At 43.2% G+C, this 21,377-nt stretch overlaps 1 protein-coding gene and 1 long non-coding RNA gene across 4 annotated transcripts in view; one reads left to right on the top strand and one right to left on the bottom strand.

Moving 5' to 3' along the window:
* Positions 1-328: 328 nt before the first annotated feature.
* Positions 329-21,377, bottom strand: part of LOC138768581 (uncharacterized) — a 95,023-nt gene continuing 73,974 nt past the window's right edge. For both annotated transcript variants that reach the window (XR_011359168.1, XR_011359169.1), the window contains one exon: positions 329-516. This is a non-coding gene — a long non-coding RNA (uncharacterized lncRNA). The remainder of the gene's footprint in view (positions 517-21,377) is intronic.
* Positions 20,533-21,377, top strand: part of FLI1 (Fli-1 proto-oncogene, ETS transcription factor) — a 62,308-nt gene continuing 61,463 nt past the window's right edge. Inside the window, exon 1 of one of the 2 annotated variants that reach the window (XM_069946508.1) lies at positions 20,533-20,994. In XM_069946508.1, coding sequence (XP_069802609.1) covers positions 20,977-20,994 — 18 coding nt within the window. In that variant the 5' untranslated portion in view covers positions 20,533-20,976. The remainder of the gene's footprint in view (positions 20,995-21,377) is intronic. The other variant, XM_069946507.1, reaches the window with a different exon arrangement.

Genomic DNA, 21,377 nt, shown 5'->3' on the forward strand with positions numbered 1-21,377 from the left:
TTAGCGGCAAAATGCAACTTTGGGTTAGACAAAGCGGCGTTCTGCAACTAAACTGCGGTCACCCGACTCCCTACTCCCCCGATCCTCACATGTTCAATAAAGCCGGAAGATTCAACACCCAGCTGGTGAGTGCCATCTTTTTTTCTTCGTATTTTGCTTGTATTGAGCAACTGAAAGAGTCAGAACAGTCAGACCTTTACCAATTGTACAAGGCATCTATCTTAAGAAAAACAATTTCATGTTGTAACTTTGGAGATTCAAGAAATTCAATACCCCCAAAACACTACAGTTTCTTGTTTGGTTGAATGACTATTATACTTTATTAAATGAGTAGGTGAGAATTTTTCAGTAGAGCTATAAACAGACTGCAAATGTAGACACAAAGTATGGGAGGTCTCTTCTGGTTTGTACCTTTCTGATAGTGTCATGTGTTCTGCAGATGTTTGGAGCAGCAGAAATGTTCAGAGATATTCTTCAGGCGCTTCTGGTCATTCATGTCATGGCTGACCTGTATCCCTGGACGGAGAAGGACATATCAGTGTTTTTGTTGGCCCTAAAACCCATCTGGACATGGAGTAGTTTCATGTGTGCCCGATGCTGTGTAATGTGATCTACCGCACCAGGAAAAGTCCAGAAACACATAAACCTGCCATAGATTTACTGTCCACACACTTATGAATCTACGTTAATGCAAAGGTGAAAAACAATATGTTTATAAGGTCTGTATCTTCAAACAGGTATTTAATGGACTAGGCTGGCCTCCCATATGTTGTTATCAAAACCATAAGCAGACATCACATATGCTGCAATGCAATGATACGGGCCACGGTCTTATTATAATGCAGAATATTCTAGTAAAAATAATCATTTGTAGCCAATTTCAGGACTGATATTTGTGCTCTCAGGTTGCCAAGTGTAGATGGGGCTGTGATTAATGGCATCACGAGCAGAGACCGGGCCCTGCCGCTATTGGTGTAAGTTACATGTGTGTCTCTAGGTAGTGTTTAGAGGGGTCAGGTTTGCAGACTGGGGAGTGGAGGGGGGTACATCTATCTCAATGGCGTTGTATAAAAGCGCTTTGTGTTAGCAAGTGATAGAGAGAGCAGTTTTATGGTGTAATAGTTGTGCTCGTTGTACAAGTGTGACCAGATGAACATCAAACTGTCTCCCCGGCCGCAGCTGCATTGAATCTGAGAATCTTGTTAATCCATTTTCTGCAATGAAAAACATCTGTTTGTATTGAGGTTTCCCCACCTAGGACCCACTTGACTTTTCATTGTAGATAAAAAGAGAGGAAACAAAAAAAGGAAAGAAAAAAAAAAATAAAGTACAGTCCTCAGCCTCATGTAGCAATCCCATCAAGTTCACGTGGGGTTGGGGGGAAGACACGGAGAGGTTATTCACTGCAAATAGAGTGGATTGTTCATTCTCTGGATGACCCCTGAAAAATGGCAGCTGGAAAAAAGGGGGTAACCATAAATAAATAAAAAGGGATATTCTCAAAGGTTATAGCCTATTCACAAAAGAAGGGATAACTTGCAAACCAGTAGGGGACTGACCCCTTCGCTGATCTTAGGAATGAAGTAAAATTGTAGACCTGAACAGAGCGGTTTAGGACCATGGGTTCAACTCTTATTTAATTTTTCATCCCGTTAGGGCATAGGGGATAATAAGTTAAGTTTACATAAACTTTAATCATAGGGTCATACTTCTATTGAAAGCACCAAAAAAACGCAGCTCCCACCCTAGTAAACAGGTTATAGGGGCACCACAAAAGGGCGAACTTAGAAGAGTCAATGATGCCATACGGCTCCCACGTGCATTGATCATTGCAGCCAAAACAGCAGGGTGAAGCCCAAGTGCCCATGTATAAGGCTGCATTCACACAGTCCATGAAATTGTCAGAGATCGCGCATTTGCGACCACAAACAATTTTAGGTGACATTGAATCATACGAGTCAATTCAGATGATACGTATTGCTATCCGTACCTGGATAAAACAGAACATGTCATCACTCGGTCGTGATTGTGGCACGGATTATCGAATATAAGTCTATTGCATCTGCATTTTATTACGGAAACGTGGATCAAATCAAGGCAAACTAGTCACTTTTTTTTTTTACCTGTTCAACATTTTATGCAGATGTGGACGTAGATACAGATACACCAGGACATAAATACAGACAAAATTGCACCGATCACTAAGTTGCTATAGTGTACCTGGATTTTGCAAAAGAGTTTGGCATTGCCCCTAATAGACGTCTGTTATGAAAATTAGACTATGGGGGGGATTTATGAAGACCGGCGTACTTGTATATTAGTTCCCGCCCCCTTTCCCCCGGCAGAATTCACTAAGAGGCCAGCGCCTCTTAGTGAATCCGCCCGTCCGGGCACTCGAACCTGCGCCTGGCGTACGAAATCTACACCTGTGAGCAGGTGTAAATCATGATAAATGAGGTGCGAGAGGAGGCCACATCTCTTCCCTGCCTTGTCACGCGCCCCCCTCCCCCCCCCCCCCGAAGCTCCTCCCGCCCATCGGGCGAGCGGGGCATACGGCAGGCGTACGCCAGGGAGAAGGGGCGAATCTGCATAAATGTCCCCCTATGGGTTTATAAAGTTTAGTTTGTAACTGAATTGTAAAACTAGCTCCATGACTGTACCTAGAGAGCGGTGGTCAATGATTCCCACTTTGAATGATCCCCGGTTATAAGTGGTGTACAACAATGTTCATAGAGGATGGACGTCAAAGCACTGTTTTTCTATCTTTGGAGATGACACCAAGCTTTGTAGAAGGGTACAGTTTAGGAAGATGTGCATATGATATAAATGGGCTTGGACATACTGAGTTTGGGCAAATCAGGGTCAAAGTGGATAAATGTAAAGTTATGTATTTTTTTACTAATAACCTGCATGCATTATATGTCCTAGGGGAGTAAAGCAGGGAGAGTGCATTTGGATGTATAGTACTAATATAACAGACTACAGATCAGCATGCAGATGGTTCATATGTGGTTTATATATCAATGCAAGGGGCAGTGCCATATCAATGCCATGGTATGGGGCTACATCAATGTACATTATGGACCATCTCGTCACAGTCCAATGGTCCTTCCATTCAGCATCTGACTGACAGGTAGTCATTTCCAAACCAAACACGTTCTAAATGCTATATGGCTCCCAGGACGTAGGCAGAAGAAGCCTGTTTCTTCCCATTTCACACCTCTTCTGGATTTCACATTATATAGTTTTTCCACAACAGTTGCAAAGAATGTAAACAAAGCCGCGTTCGGGCAACATCTGGATCCCATGTTTGCCGATTCCAGCTCCAGACTGAGTAAGATGAGAGCTGTTACCTCCATCTGTCAGATTTCCAGCCCCTTGCAAGTCAGCGGATTGGATTCATTTCCAAAGAACGCGCTGGTTACGTGACCTTTCTATAAGGATGACAAAACTGATGTAAAAGGAGTAAGATTTGAGCGTGCGCCTCACATAGCTGCCGGAGGGAGGCCTGGGAGTGTGTATTATAGTTGTCATCCCACGGAAATACTTCTGTCTGCCAAAACATCTACACCGTGACAAAACTTCTGTTTTTTGATAAAGAGTGTGAATGCACGCCAGTGAGACAATCTTTACGAGTTATACGAGAGAACCTATGAGGAATAACAATACAGAATCATAGCGGTAAAAAACACTAGACTGGGAAGGAAGTGTTGGCTCGGGGGTTGGATGGGTCTAACTCAACCCTTAACTCAGTTAGATTTGGGAATTTCTGAGGCTGTTATCACCATGAACAGAGTTGTAGATCTGATAGTTGGAGTTATTTCTAGTCTCTATGACTCCATCTAAGATATTGATAGAGTTATAGATTAAATATTGATTTATAGATTTTAGAGATAGGGCCCTAAGGGAGAGCTGCAGGACTATTAGACCGAGATTACCTGACAAATCAGGCAGGTATTGCCCCAAGTAATAGAGACCTCAGTCAGCCCAGGAGCTGAAAATCGGCTGATCGCTGTCTTTAAACATGCTTTACAGTCATCAGCTGAGCCCATGCAACTCTCTGTGTAATAGATGTGTGGGTGCAACTGATGACTTTAAAACATGTTTAAAGACTGCGATATATTGTTAGGAAAAATCGTTATTGCTATCGTTTTAAGATCGCTTAAGCCTATCTCACACATAGGGTGAAAGACTGTTTTCACGAAGCGATCTGCGAATTTTTAGCGAACGACCAACGACGATTTGAGAACATGTTGAAAGATCAAAATAAACGATTTCTCACTCGTCGCTTGATAGTTTTCTGTGTTTACAAGAGCTGATTATCGCTCAAATGCGATCGTTATCGCGAAAATTTGAACGATAATCATTCCGTGTAAACGCACCATTAGTTATCTCCATGTTTAAGAACTTTTGTATATAGGCAACCAAATACCTGGGCAAATTAGCCAGACAGCATACAGCCATCATGACATACACCCTGAGGCTGGGTTCACACTATGTATATTTGAGGCTGTATTTGTGAGGCTGTATAGCAACCAAAACCAGGAGTGGATTGAAAACACAGAAAGGCTCTGTTCACATAATGTTGTAATTGAGTGGATGGCCGCCATTTAATGGCAAATATTTGCTGTTATTTTAAAACAACGGCTGTGGTATTGAAATAATGGCCGTTATTTACTGTTATATGGCGGCCATCCACTCAATTTCAACATTGTGTGAACAGATCCTTTCTGTGTTTTCAATCCACTCCTAGTTTTGGTTGCTATGAGGACCTGACATGAGGACCAAATACAGCCTCAAATATACATAGTGTGAACCCAGCCCGAAAAGCAAGATATCAAAACGTAAGTAAAAGGAGGGAGAGAGGGTGATAGTTAAAGGAGAAGTCCGGCCAAAACTTATTTTTTATATGTTATTATTTATGGAAAGTTATACATTTTTCTAATGTACATTAATTATGGGAAATGCTCATATACTGCTATTTCCCTTAATTTAGTGTATCAAGAAGCGGGCAGCACTTGTGTGAGCGGCGGCGCGGGCGGCGATAAGATAGCACAGGTACTACTCCCCCATTATCTGCAGATAATGGGGGAGTAGTACTTTGTATATGTTCTCAGCACCGAGCAAGGAGGGGGGAGGTAGATGGCACCTCTCTCCCTCCCTGCTCGGTGCCCAGCAAATGTATTTATTGATTACATTTATGGGATACTTTTAGGGAGCAAGGACACTTGCTCCCCAAAGTATTCCATAAATGTATTCAATCGCAAAGTACAGTACATTACATTACATACACACATCCATTGTAATTTCAATGGAGTGTCTAGCAGGGGCGCACTATATATAGAAGTCAATGGTACTCATTGACTTCTATATAGAGAGCGCCCCCTACTGGACACTCCATAGGAATTACACCGTTGGTCGTGACGTCACTGCTTCTGAGAGAATTCTAACACTTCCTGATACACTAAGTTAAGGGAAATAGCAGTATATGAGCATTTCCCATAATTAATGTACATTAGAAAATTGTATAACTTTCCATAAGTAATAACATATAAAAAATAAATTTTGGCCGGACTTCTCCTTTAAGGAATGAGACAGGCATGAGGCAGGCAACTGCAAGACCCCCAAAGTATTGCTCACAACCCCCTTCAAGTACCACGTATTGCAAAATGGTTTCACCATTGAGTTGAGTAATGAGAAACAAAAAACGACTTCCACTTTTAAAGAAAGCAGCTACTTCTTTTTACTTATGGTGCTCTGTCTCTGTTCTGTCAAAAGTTCAATACTTGCTTTAGACACTCTTTAAAAATAAAAATAAATTTTTTTGCTGGACTTCACCTTTAAAGTATTGTACTGCCCCCCATAAGTTATACAAATCCCCAATATACACTTATTACGGGAAATGCTTATAAAGTGATTTTTCCCTGCACTTACTACTGCATCAAGGCTTCACTTCCTGGATAACATGGTGATGTCACTTCCTTGATAACATGGTGATGTCACTTCCTCGATAACATGGTGATGTCACTTCCTGGATAAAATGGTGATGTCACGACCCAACTCCCAGAGCTGTGTGGGCCGTGGCTGCTGAAGAGGATGATGGCAGAGGGACCCTGAGGGACACAGAGCACTGGAAGGACACTGAGCATCCCCCTGTCATCATCCTCTCCAGCAGCCACAGCCCGCACATCTCTGGGAGTAGGGTCAAGACATCACCAGGAAGTGACATCCCCATTTTACCCAGGAAGCGAAGTAAGTGCAGTGAAAAACACACTTTATAAGCTTTTCCTATAAGCTTTTCCCATAATAAGTGTATATTGGTGATTTGTATAACTTATGGGGGGGGGGGGGCAGTACAATTCCTTAATAAAAATTTTGCCGGACTTCTCCTTGTTCATGCAAAGTATGTACCAAGTTCTTTAGCCAAGACACCAGCAAGGCTCATTTTGTCATGAAGAGAACTATATGTAGAATTTTTATAAATGGAAGGTTCTTGGGTTGTCACAATATCTTCAAGTAGTATATAGTGACATAACAAGGCTTGGGGTTAAAGCAAGAGATCTGTAGACCAGTGCCTGTTAATGTACATTTTCACAGACCATCAGAGATGAACTGTGTATGTAAAAGTCTATATAGCATGCCACAAATCTGCCCCTGGTTCTCCACATTTATGACAGACTGTCAGCCTTTGCGTATTAAGGGGAGAAGCAGGGAAATTAAAGGGGTTATCCAGCGAAAATCATTTTCTTTCAAATGAACTGGTCTCAGAAATTTATATAGATTTGTAATTCACTTCTATTTAAGAATCTCCAGTCTTCCAGTACTTATCAGCTGCTGTATGTCCTGCAGGAAGTGGTGTATTCTTTCCAGTCTGGCACAGTGCTCTCTGCTCCCACCTGTCAATGTCAGGAACTGTCCAGAGCAGGAGCAAATCCCCAGAGAAAACCTTTCCTGCTCTGGACAGTTCCTGACATGGACAGAGGTGGCAGCAGAGAGCACTGTGTCCGACTGGAAAGAATACACCACTTCCTGCAGGACATACAACAGCTGATAAGTACTGGAAGACTGGACATTTTTAAATAGAAGTAAATTACAAAATCTATATAACTTTCTGAGACCAGTTTGAAAGAAAAAGGATTTTCCCTGGAAAGGTAGCATTGTACATGAGTTTGAAAAAGGTTCCCCCTACTACACAGGACTTTACTTTATCCCAACCTGTCAGAATTTTGTCACACATATCAGGTTCCTGAACAATTGTTTCCAATTTACTAACGATACACTTGAGGTTAATAGTAAGATATTTAATCTTTCATGGCTCTGTACAACGTGGATAGGGATACAAAGAGGGAGCCTGTGCTAACTACTTTGTCAAAGGTTTGCACTCTTTTTGTGCATTTCTTAAGCTTGATTTGCAGAAGGAGATTCACAATATGGCTAGGAGATGGTTATCTCCTAGGGTGTACTTCTGTTTTGTCTCTGTAGGGGTCAACCATTGCCCCTTTTACAAATCCAGAAGGTCTGAGGCTGTCCTTACTCCCTTTTCCTTCCATATTTTAAAACTATTTTTTTTAAATTATCATGCAAAGCAAAACAAAGGTGTATCCAGGTCCTGTCTCCTGAAGACAGGTTTTTAGTCTTGTGCTGGTTTAAAAGAAAAAGAGACCAAACACAGGAAGTCCTGGTCATCTGCGCACTCACAGAGAAGGCAGTCATTTGATTGACAGACACATTAAGCTGTGACACTCTGTACTGGCTGGTTTTTCTTGCATTTACCGTATTTTCCAGTGTATAAGGCAACTGGGCGTATAAGAAGACCACTGACTTTTAAGAAGATTGTCTGGGGCTCGCCTTATATGCTGGAAAATGTTAACCCCTGCAGCTAAATAAAAAACAAACAAACATTTAACTCACCTGGGGCCCGTTCCCGGCATCGGCACGCCTCCCGTACTGCCCCCGGCGCAGGCAGTGTGACGTAAACCACATGCGTCGGAGATCCCAGAACCTCTCCCAGGCAGCCGAGCGTCTCAACGGAGAGGCTCGGACGCCGGGAGAACTTTGGGAGAATGAGAGAGGCTTCGGGAACTTCCAGCACGCCTCTCATTCTCCCAAAGCTCTCCCAGCAGACAAGCATCTCAAAGCTTCTCCGATGAGACGCTCGGCTGCCTGGGAGAGGTTCGGCGATCTCAGTCTCCGGTAATGTATGGGAGGCGCACCATTTATGGTCGCCCCATACGGTGGGGATGTGGCCATTTTTTTAGCTCCCCCACCATATGGGGCGACCACACCCGGCATATTAGATGACCCACAACTTCTAAGAAGAATTTTGGGGGTTAAAAAGTAGTCTTATATACTGGAAAATACGGTATTTATTTATTTTTTTCAACCAGCAGAAAACCAAAAAGATGCCTTCAGGAGACTGGACCTAGATTTCCAATAATCTGGAAGTTATAATGACTGGAACCCTTTTAGAGTTGTATAAGACGTAGTGATTTTTTGATGATTAACGATTAATGATAAATGATTTCAAACTACTGCTTTGGCGAACAACTTTGAAATCGTTCACCTGATTTCACATACAATGATCATTACGTGCGATCATTCTTGCAGTCGTCCTGTCCTTCCTGATCATTAGTTTCAGAGCTATTACACCTACAGAATCTGTGGAAGCCGCCAAACAATTTGCAAATGATCAACGATGATTTTAGGTCCAGGTCTAAATAAGCTATCGACAATTTCTCATTAGTCGTTCAATCGGTGCCTGTAATTACTCGAAATGATTATAGAATAAATCCGAACAATGTAACGATTTTTCGAAGGATAATCATCCCGTGTAATCAGCCCTTACACTCACTGGTAGCCATCAATCTGACATGCCACTAGTCCTTATAGATTAATTGGTGCGCAGGGTATGCAAATTTTCGAGCTGTTATCTTTCAGTGTCTGCCCCTTTAATGACCAGTGTTCAATGTTTGGCCACTTTACTTCGTACTGAATTATATAACATATTGGGAACACATGTCATAAACCAAATATTAAATAAGAATTTCGAAAAGTTAAGTGTTTCATGTAACCCAAACCTTATCTATGTTGAAACTACGGTTTTCCCCATACACTCAGGAAAAACATCAGCAACCTGTCCAAGAACTTGCCAATGAATACAACGATGTCCTTCTGACAGCCCGATTGCGTTAAATGGACTTAAGTAGACAACTATAAACTATGTACAGTCCATTTTCCAAACATAGTTAATATAACACAAAAATTTTAATTTACAGGACTTCACAGCACAGCAGACCATGCTATCAACGTATATGCTTGTAAATCAAACTGAACATAGTCACTAATTGATTACTTCGGTCCATTCAACTCAATGGCTCATTAGAAGTACACTGTGATATTTGTTGACATGATGCTGACATACGTCCTGAGTGTTCAAGGAACATAATCCTGAAAGGGAATTCTGGTAAGAAATTACTACACATTCACTAGATATATAATCGCTATACTGTTTTGGGTGTGACTGCTGGGAACCTCACCGAATGCCGAAAAGGGGGTCCCATGCCTCCTTTTGGAGCAGCAATCCAAAATGTGAGCTAAGAGTTTAATTTAAATTCTTTGAGACTGGAGATGGAGATTCTGAATGGTGGGACAGAACACACCCTCCATATAACAGGGGATATAGGGCTCCTATCCTGGAAGTTGATAGGGATCCAGTAGTCAGTATCCCACTGATCTAGCAGTTATAACCAAATCACTGGACCGGTGATCATTTGTAGTTCACTGCCTTATTATTTCCAAATAGCTGCTTGCAGTCAATGAATGTAAACTGAAAATCTGTACAGATCAATAAGGGGAGAGATTTCTGCTGCTTGGAGGTTTAGCTCACACATATTCTAGACTGGAAACAACTGTAACAAACCTTTAGCTGTGAAGAGTATTAGGTTTCTGCCAATGGTTGTTAACATAATTTGTGCTCAGCTGACAGCTCACAGAAAATGGTGAGAAATTACAATGTTCTGCCGCTTACTAACAGACTGTTCTGTAAAAATATAGATATAATTTTAGCTTTCAGAACAAGCGAATGTCTCAGTGTCATCTGGGTATGTAATTAGCTCATTATTCCACATTGTCATCTGTCATCACTTTCACGCTGCCTGAACCACAAGTCATCAGGGCATCCCCGGCGGCTTCTCCACACCCCACCAGCTCTGACAGAAAGCTCTTATCCTATAACCAAAACAGGGAGAGATCTATCAACCAAGGCTGCACCAGCAGGCAGAGACCACCAGGGACTCATCGTTCGGGCAGTATGATGGCAGATTCCCTTTATTAACAGAGCTCATAAAATGGTGAGGCACTGAATTATTTTGAAAAGCTGCGGTTTACAAAACCTTTATGATTACTGGAGAACAATTTAAATTTTTTTTTTGTTGTAAAAAAACACTAATGGACAAATAGTTTCTCATCATCTGCCCCGCTGCTCTGCACATTACGCCTTATCTTCCCTCTCAGCTGGACATGATATCAGGGCACTGACCTCCTCCCAAATTGGCTGAGACTTTTTTCCAAGATCGGTTCCTTTTATACCAATATTCACACCCTGAACTCCACCTAAGAAAGGACTGTAATCTCCCCTGACAGATTTTCTTCCATAAAAAAAGAAAAATCTTGAGTGATCCGGGATTGGTTACTGTAGACGGCCGTGTCTCACCATCTTACACATAGTTATACATTATGTATTGTGCAAACCTTCAGAAAAAAACAAAGAATACAAGCTGACATTTGGTAGTTCTGCCTTGGCTTTATGCTAGTATGGATTTCTGCAAAATTAGGCTGGGTTCACACTATGTTTTTTTCATCCGCTTTTTGCAAAAGACGGATGGAAAAAAAACCCTGATGCATTTGTGTGCATCCATTTTTCCATTGACTTCCATTATAAAAAAAAAGACAGATCTAAACAGATCTGTTTTTTTTTAACGGACACAAAAACATAGTCGACCTCATCTTGTGACAAAAACATTTTGATCCTTTTTTTTGTTATTATGAAAGTCAATGGAAAACGGATCAAAATGAATGCACACAAACGCATGAGTTTTTTTCATCCGTTTTTTGCAAAAAAAGATGGAAAAAAAAAAGATTGCAAAAACTTGGTGTAAACCCAGCCTTATGCTCTGAATTATGAATTAAGTTCTAGAGCTCTCTAGTGCTTAACAAAATTAACAGCACAGAGGTTATTGCATGTGCCCTATAAAATAATATTACTGTATACCCATATATTGATGCATTAAGGAATCACTGATAACCCTCGGTTATTTACAGGGAATGTGTCAGCCCTGTAATGCTGCCAGAAAGGAGTCTAATAAAAATCCCTATGCAAACTAATAGGAAGAAAACTATCCGTGTCTAGTAGTTTGCAATCACTGTAACTGTGCTGATCTGCAGAATAATGTTAACATGTCCCTCATATTGTATGGAAGACTCAGGAAAACAACACCCCAAAAACAGGGGCGCAGCTGCATTTCTTCACTTCACAAATATTATATATATTTTTTTGTTTTTTAAAAATTGTGTAGAACAATTAAAAATCATAATTTATCCTTTGAAGAAGAAAAAATGGTTGTAATAAAAAAAAAAAATTATATAATATATATATATATATATATATATATATATGATATATATATATATATATATATATATATATATATATATATATATATATAGTTACTGCCATATAGAGAAGGAATATTCCTGCGCTGGATATTAAAGGCATATCCATATAGTATGCCATGAATGTCTGACAGGTGTGGGATTTCACACCTATGTAAAGACAAGGTCCCCTGACCTGTCTAGTGAGGCAGAATAAACGGTTGTGCATGTTCGTATACCTCTCCATTCATTTCTATGGCCTTGCTCCTACAGAAGTGTGGAATCCTCCTGCATCAGACATTTATGGCATATCCTATTGATAACGCAAATTTGACAAAGTTGGGAATACTGGTTTAATGTTGGTCACAACCAAAGCTTTACCAAAGTTTTGTTGTAAAAGAGGAATTACAGACTGCTGAATTCTAAGAAAATATGCTCCAGAATTGTTACCTAATAAGCAATATATGTAAGAACTAAAACAGGCATATAAGTGGAGCAGATGGATTCTCCTTAGGGAACACCAACATAACTTTTACCAACACAAGGAGAGAAGACAGTATTAGTCAGGGCTATACATAATACATTGTATATGGGCCATTCCATCCAAACTGAACCTTTTCGTAACACCTGTAACACCTAGTTAAACCTAGTAAAACTGCAATTTAAACACCAAAGTTATAAATATACATTAAGAGTCTTAATGAATATTTATAACTTTTGTGGTTAAATTGCATTTTTTTAATTAGCCGTTAAAAAAAAATGTTTAACTAGGTGTTACGGGTGTTACGAAAAGGTTCAGTTTGGATGGAATGGCCCATATATAGATAACTGTGTAAACCTCAGCGAACAGTATGTAATAGGAGAGGCAACTTCTGAACGCTGGAATCAATAAGGATTTGTACATATCAGTTTATTACCTTTGTATCCTTCTACAAGTACAAGTCCTCTCTTTATACTTTCCATCCCATTTGAATCCACTTCTGGTTTTGGCACAAAAACTGAAAAATGAGGTTTACAAAAAAAAACCCTACAGTGTGTGTTTCCATCTTCACCACTTGCTTCTGCCCTGCTCCTTACCAGAGGACACAATCCTTTTACTGGAGGGAATCTTTAATGACTGGATTATCCTCAATGTCTCTCTCTAATGTTTTTTTTGTGAACAGCTTAACCCCTTAAGAACAGAGCCAATTTCGATTTTTGCGTTTTCGTTTTTTCCTCCTTGTGCATAAAAGGCCATAGCAGTTGTATTTTTCCACCTAGAAACCCACATGAGCCCTTATTTTTTGCGTCACTAATTGTACTTTGCAATGACAGGCTGAATTTTTGCATAAAGTACACTGCGAAACCAGAAAAAAATTCAATGTGTGGTGAAATTGAAAAAAAACACCCGCATTTTGTTTATTTGGGGGAAATGTGTTTTTACGCCATTCACCCTGGGGTAAAACTGACTTGTTATGCACGTTACTCAAGTCGTTACGATTAAAACGATATGTAACATGTATAACTTATATTGTATCGGATGGCCTGTAAAAAATTCAAACCATTGTCAACAAATATACGTCACTTAAAACCGCTTCATTCCCAGTCTTATAGCGCTTTTATCCTTTGGTCTATGGGTCTGTGTCAGGTGTCATTCTTTGCGCCATGATGTGTTCTTTCTATCGGTACCTTGATTGCGCATATATGACTTTTTGATCGCTTTTTATTACAATTTTTCTGGATTTGATGCGACCAAAAATGCGCAATTTTGCACTTTGGGATTTTTTTGCGCTTGCGCCATTTACCGTACGAGATCAGGAATGTGATTAATTAATAGTTCGGGCGATTACGCATGCGGCGATAGCAAACATGTTTGTTTATTTATTTGTTTACTTTTATTTATAACCTGGGAAAAGGGGGGTGATTCAGACTTTTATTAGGGGAGGGGGCTTTTTATTCACAACAACACTTTTCTTATTTTTTTTACACATATACTAGAAGCCCCCCTAGGGGACTTCTAGTATATATACTTTGATCTCTCATTGAGATCTCTGCAGCATAGATATGCTGCAGAGATCCATGAGATCGGCACTCGTTTGCTTTCGGCTGCTGCAGCCGGAAACAAACGAGTGCCGAGCCGGGGACGGCGCCATCTTGGAGCGGTCCCCGGCTGGCTTCAGAAACGGAGATCGCTCCTCCGGGATAACATCCCGGAGGAGCGATCTCCGCCACTAGACACCAGGGAGATGCTGGATCCGGTAATCGGATGCAGCTGTCATGTTTGGCGATCGGACCGTGCCCGCTAATACCTACGGTCCCGGGCTACACGCGGCACCCGGGACCGCCGCGTTTCAGAGCGGGGTCGCCGCGTGGCCCCGCTTTGAACGCCCTTACCGGCAATAGGGCGTACCTATACGCCCTTTGTCGTTAAGGGGTTAATGGATCATCATGTCCGGTGAAAATTTTTATTAAAATATTGCATTGCCCCCCCCCCCCCCAATGTTATAGAAATCCCCAATATACACTTATTACGGGAAAAGTGCTTTTTTCCCTGCACTTACTACTGCATCAAGGCTTCATTTCCTGGATAACATGGTGATGCCACTTCCTGGAAAACATGGTGATGTCATTTCCTGGATAAAATGGTGATGTCACGACCAGACCCAGAGCTGTGTGGGCTGTGGCTGCTGGAGAGGATGATGGCAGAGGGATGCTCATTGTCCCTACAGTGCCCTGTGTCCCTCAGTGTCCCCCTGCCATTATCCTCTCTAGCAGCCACAGCCCGCACAGCTCTGGGAGTTGGGTTGTGACATCACCATGTTATCCAGGAAGTGAAGCCCTGATGCAGTAGTAAGTGCAGGGAAAAAGCACTTTATAAGCATTTCCCATAACAAGTGTATATTGGTGATTTGTATAACCTTTGGGGGGGGGGAGGGGGGGGCAAGACAATACTTTAATAAAAATTTTCGCCGGACTTCTCCTTTAATGATAAGTACAGTGCAAAGACCCCCAATATGCCTATGGTCCTCAATACAAGAGCTACTTCCCAGAACCACAGTCTTCATACAAGGGCCATTACCCACAGCTCTGCAGTCTCCATATAAAGACCATATAGTCTTTATACAAGGACTATCCTTCCGAATCATACAGTCTTTATATTAGGACCCTGTGGTCTCAGTACAAGGGCTACTCCTCATAACCCAGCAGTCTTCCTACAAGGACTATTTTCCTATAGACTGTCACTCCAAGAACCATACAGTCTATATACAAGCAGAGCCTACATTCTCCATACAAATAAATGTCCCCAAGTACCATAGAGTATTCTTATTTATCCCTGGGACTGTGAAGCATCCATGGCTGGGCTTCCCCTATAAATCTACAGTTTCCATCCAGGGGAACAATCCTTGAGGCAGCAGACTGCAGCATGTAGGCCCCTGGCTGTCTATAGAGGGCTGCCCCCCTGGATTATGGATGTGGTCTCCACAGAAGGATGGGGTGAGGGTGCTATGCTCTCTGTGTGAACGGCTCCTTGTTTCCCTATTTTTATACAATCTAAACCCTGTGCCAGTGCACAAAGAGAAGCATTCATATCTAGGTTATACTCCACAGGCTGGGGTCGCCTCCGTGCACACAGGAGGGGTCTATGCCAGCAAGAAGTACAGGAGGGAAGATACACTGTAACCATCCGAGCAGATACAATGTATCCACCGCCCCAGCACAGAGAATACATAGACCTCCGATTGTCAGCCATGTCATATCCTATTACAATGCTATATTATATATACCTGGCTTCCAATGATTATGGAGGGGATTTAATAAACCTTATCCACAGATCTGAGTCTGGACTATATGTAGGCGGGGGGGGGTCGCAAAGACTAGGTCGCTGTATAACAGCTGGTTGGATAGAAAGCATTGAGAAGAGAGACCGAGGTGTGAACCTGGCCCAAGGCTTGGATGAAGCACACAAGTACAACATCCTGGCCGCGATTAGCGCCATAGGATGAGACCCGGTGTGATCTTACTTTTCTCCACCGGTTAGTGAAGAGTTAATATTCCCTGTGTACCCCAGTCTGGTAAGGGGCAGGGATTGAGGGGTAAATTGGAAGCAGACCCTCAGCGATGACTTCACAGCATCCATTCAGGCGTATCAGTGACCCGTGAGCTGCGCCCTTTAGCAGCTCCGCGACATTTCACTATTTTCTGTAAAAACAAATCTCACTGCAGCCCAGAGGCCAAATGCACATGCGGCAGCAGGTCCGGTACCGCAGCACTCTGAGGGAGCAGGAGCCGCTGGCCTGAGGCTCTGCAGACTACAACTCTACAGCTCCCAGCAGCACGCCAGCACGTCCGCCTATGCTGGGGGTTGTAGTTTTGCAATAGCTGAAAACACTTGTGTCCCTGCTGCACTGATAATAACAGCGCGGTATACAGGCTGCTAGGTGTGAATGATAGTCTATATTTAATATCACCTCCCATTCTGTCCACCCTCAGCCTCCTGGCTCATAAATGACAAACCAGGTGTATATACTTGTATATACTTATAGCAATGTTCTCCAACCTGGGGCAGAAAATTGTAGTTTGGCAACAGCTAGAGAGGCTACCCAGGATGGGGATCAGCACTATAAAGGGCCCCCCCTTATAGGCTCTATAATCTAAGTATCTGGCTGTATAGGTGGTTCCCCCCCCCCCCCTTTATAGGCTCTACATTCTGTAAGTATCTGGTTGTATAGGTGGGTCCCTCCCCCCTTTATAGGCTCTATATTCTGTAAGTATCTGGTTGTATAGGTGGGTCCCCCCTTTATAGGCTCTATATTCTGTAAGTATCTGGACGTATATGTGGGTCCCCCCTTTATAGGCTCTACAATCTGTAAGTATCTGGTTGTATAGGTGGGTCCCCCCTTTATAGGCTCTATATTCTGTAAGTATCTGGACGTATATGTGGGTCTCCCCTTTATAGGCTCTATATTTATCTGTAAGTATCTGGCTGTATAGGTGGGTCCCCCCTTTATAGGTTCTGGGGGCTGGGTTCACACTATGTATATTTGAGGCTGTATTTGTGAGGCTGTATAGCAACCAAAACCAGGAGTGGATTGAAAACACAGAAAGGCTCTGTTCACATAATGTTGTAATTGAGTGGATGGCCGCCATTTAATGGCAAATATTTGCTGTTATTTTAAAACAACGGCTGTGGTATTGAAATAATGGCCGTTATTTACTGTTATATGGCGGCCATCCACTCAATTTCAACATTGTGTGAACAGATCCTTTCTGTGTTTTCAATCCACTCCTGGTTTTGGTTGCTATGAGGACCTGACATGAGGACCAAATACAGCCTCAAATATACATAGTGTGAACCCAGCCTTAATCTGTAAGTATCTGGCTGTATATGAGGGTTCACCCTTATAGGCTCTATAATCTGTAAGTACCTGGCTGTATAGGTGGGACCCCTCTTATAGGCTCTATATTCTGTAAGTATCTGGCTGTATATGTGGGTCCCCCCTTTATAGGCTCTATATTCTTTAAGTATCTGGCTGTATATGTGGGGTTCTCCTTTATAGGCTCTATATTTATCTGTATCTGGCTGTATATGTAGTCCCCCCCTTATTGCTCTATATTATGTAAGTACCTAACTGTATAGGTGGGTCCCCCCTTTATAGGCTCTTTAATCTGTAATTATCTGGCTATATATGTGGGTTCCCCTTTATAGGCTCTATAATCTGTAAGTACCTGGCTGTATAGGTGGGTCCCCTCTTTATAGGTTCTATATTCTGTAAGTGTCTGGCTGTATATGTGGGTCCCCCCTTATAGGCTCTATATTCTGTAAGTATCTGGCTGTATATGTGGGTCCCCCCTTTATAGGCTCTATATTTTGTAAGTATCTGGCTGTATATGTGGGTTTCTCCTTTATAGGCTCTATATTTTGTAAGTATCTGGCTGTATATGTGGGTCCCCCCCTTTATAGGCTCTATATTTTGTAAGTATCTGGCTGTATATGTGGGTTTCTCCTTTATAGGCTCTATATTTTGTAAGTATCTGGCTGTATATGTGGGTTTCTCCTTTATAGGCTATATATTTATCTGTAAGTATCTGGCTGTATATGTGGGTCTCTATATGTATCTGTAAGTATCTGGCTGTATATGTGGGTCCCCCCTATAGGTTCTATATACTGTAAGTATCTGGCTGTATATGTGGGTCCCCCCTATAGGTTCTATATACTGTAAGTATCTGGCTGTATATGTGGGTCTCCCCTTTATAGGCTCTATATTTATCTGCAAGTATCTGGCTGTATATGTGGGTTCCCCTTTATAGGCTCTATATTTATCTGTAAGTATCTGGCTGTATATAAGGGTCCCCCTTTATAGGCTCTATATTTATCTGTAAGTATCTGGCTGTATATGTGGGTCCCCCCTTATAGGCTCTATATTTATCTGTAAGTATCTGGCTGTATATGTGGGTCCCCTCTTTATAGGCTCTATATTCTGTAAGTATCTGGCTGTATATAAGGGTCCCCCCTTATAGGCTCTATATTTATCTGTAAGTATCTGGCTGTATATGTGGGTCCCCCCTTATAGGCTCTATATCTACCTGTAAGTATCTGGCTGTATATGTGGGTCCCCCCTTATAGGCTCTATATTTATCTGCAAGTATCTGGCTGTATATGTGGGTTTCCCCTTTATAGGCTCTATATTTATCTGCAAGTATCTGGCTGTATATGTGGGTTCCCCTTTATAGGCTCTATATTTATCTGTAAGTATCTGGCTGTATATGTGGGTCCCCCCTTATAGGCTCTATATTCTGTAAGTATCTGGCTGTATATAAGGGTCCCCCCTTATAGGCTCTATATTTATCTGTAAGTATCTGGCTGTATATGTGGGTCTCCCCTTTATAGGCTCTATATTTATCTGTAAGTATCTGGCTGTATATGTGGGTCCCCCCTTTATAGGCTCTATATTTATCTGTAAGTATCTGGCTGTATATGTGGGTTCCCCTTATAGGCTCTATATTTATCTGTAAGTATCTGGCTGTATATGTGGGTCTCCCCTTTATAGGCTCTATATTTATCTGTAAGTATCTGGCTGTATATGTGGGTCCCCCCTTATAGGCTCTATATTTATCTCTAAGTATCTGGCTGTATATGTGGGTCCCCTCTTTATAGGCTCTATATTCTGTAAGTATCTGGCTGTATATAAGGGTCCCCCCTTATAGGCTCTATATTTATCTGTAAGTATCTGGCTGTATATGTGGGTCCCCCCTTATAGGCTCTATATTTATCTCTAAGTATCTGGCTGTATATGTGGGTCCCCTCTTTATAGGCTCTATATTCTGTAAGTATCTGGCTGTATATAAGGGTCCCCCCTTATAGGCTCTATATTTATCTGTAAGTATCTGGCTGTATATGTGGGTCCTCCCTTATAGGCTCTATATTTATCTCTAAGTATCTGGCTGTATATGTGGGTCCCCTCTTTATAGGCTCTATATTCTGTAAGTATCTGGCTGTATATAAGGGTCCCCCCTTATAGGCTCTATATTTATCTGTAAGTATCTGGCTGTATATCTGGGTTCCCCTTATAGGCTCTATATTTATCTGTAAGTACCTGGTTGTATAGGTGGGTCCCCTCTTTATAGGTTCTATATTCTGTAAGTGTCTGGCTGTATATAAGGGTCCCCCCTTATAGGCTCTATATTTATCTGTAAGTATCTGGCTGTATATGTGGGTCCCCCCTTATAGGCTCTATATTTATCTGTAAGTATCTGGCTGTATATGTGGGTCTCTATATGTATCTGTAAGTATCTGGCTGTACATGTATTATATATTGTGTAGGACTTGCTCTATGCATGCGGAGCCTTCAGAGCGGCAATCCCTCAGCGCCGGACCCTGATACACCCTGGCTGCAGCAGCTGACACACTGTAACGAGCTCTCCAGCGCTATAATATTATCAGACACTCTTATAAAGTCGCAGTTTACTTTTTCTCTGCACAGGGGTCTCTGAAGGGTTAATGGGCTCGGATTCTGCAGGGTTGATGCTCTAGTGGCCCCAGGCAAGGGGAGAAATGACCCCGCAAGCAGCATCCAGATGTGGTGGGCTCTGGGGACCTGGATGCAGACCCCTGGATTGTGGAGCAGACAGAAGGAGGGGGCCGGGAGTCCCCTTTCCATCACCCTCCTCCTCCAGTCTACATGGATGGAGACAGACCCTCCCTCCTTTACCTACAGCCACCAGAGCCCCCGCACCCCCTGCCCCGCAGCTGCGCTGGAAATTGCACTAGAATTGATGAGGTTAATTTCAGGCAGAGCCGGAGAGAGAGGAGCAACATAAGAGACCCCCGACAAATGGGTCCATGACCCCCCTGATCCTGGAGGACCCCATCCTGTCACCCTATACCTGATCCTGGAGGACCCCATCCTGTCACCCTATACCTGATCCTGCTGGAACCTCACCTTGTACCCCATTACCTGTTATTGGAGGACCCTTACTCCCCCCTGATCCTGGACCCTGATTGTGGAGGACCCTGTGGTTGCTCCCTGAGGACCCCTGGTTTCTGGTTGCCCTGTACCTGCCCCTGTGGCTGGATAGCATTGTGGATTACACTGGACTGTGGCCGCAAGGATATAATGCATCTAAAGAAACTGGTGGAGCACAGAAAGGTACACTAAGAGATCGGGGGACCCCTGTGTGCCCCCCGCCGCCTGCATAGAGCATATACTGTACAGGAGCAGCCAGGGAGCCTGGAAGTTGAGTGAGTGACAGAGAAGTTTGCCTGTAGTTGTAGAGGAGTTTGGGAGGGGGGGGGGGGGTCTCCAGGAAGGGGCAGCAGGGACAATGCTGCTGCTGCTGCGGCTGCTGATGTGAGGGGCCTTATCTCCGGGCGCATATATCCTGTCTCTATATGATGTAGATGCGCAGGCAGTGACTTCACTTCCCAAAATGACCAAAAAAGCTTTCATCCGGTGAAGAGTGTCAGGGGAGGCAGAGACAGACGGGCAGCAGGGCAGAGGGGACAGACGGGCAGCAGGGCAGAGGGGACAGACGGGCAGCAGGGCAGAGGAGATAGACGGGCAGCAGGGCAGAGGAGATAGACGGGCAGCAGGGCAGAGGGGACAGACGGGCAGCAGGGCAGAGGGGACAGACGGGCAGCAGGGCAGAGGAGATAGACGGGCAGCAGGGGCAGAGGAGATAGACAGGCAGCAGGGCAGAGGAGACAGACGGGCAGCAGGGGCAGAGGAGATAGACAGGCAGCAGAGGAGATAGACAGGCAGCAGGGGTAGAGGAGACAGCGGGGCTGGGGCGCTAGAGAACCGGTTCAATGTGCGGGACATCACTGGCCTCTTCTGCATTCAGCTGCCCATGGACGGGACTATCAAGGTAAGAGTGGGGGAGAGAGGGGGGTACCCACCATCACTGACCCTGCACCATCACCTCCCCATAATGTGCAGGATGCAGCCCCTACTGCTCCACCAACTGCCCCAAATCTAGGACCTCTCCACCTTTATCGACCCCCTAATCCCACAATACAGGCGACCTCACTGGGGCAGCCTCCATACACAGCTGGGGCTCCAGTGTGTAAGGTCTGTGCTCTCCTATGTGTCCAGGCTGCCATACCTCACCCTATAGTCATAGGCTTAGCATATCCCACCTCTCCTATGTGTCCAGGCTGCCATACCTCACCCTATAGTCATAGGCTTAGCATATCCCACCTCTTCTATGTGTCCAGGCTGCCATACCTCACCCTATAGTCATAGGCTTAG

This window comes from Dendropsophus ebraccatus, chromosome 12 (genome assembly GCF_027789765.1).
Source record: "Dendropsophus ebraccatus isolate aDenEbr1 chromosome 12, aDenEbr1.pat, whole genome shotgun sequence".
NCBI lineage: Eukaryota > Metazoa > Chordata > Amphibia > Anura > Hylidae > Dendropsophus > Dendropsophus ebraccatus.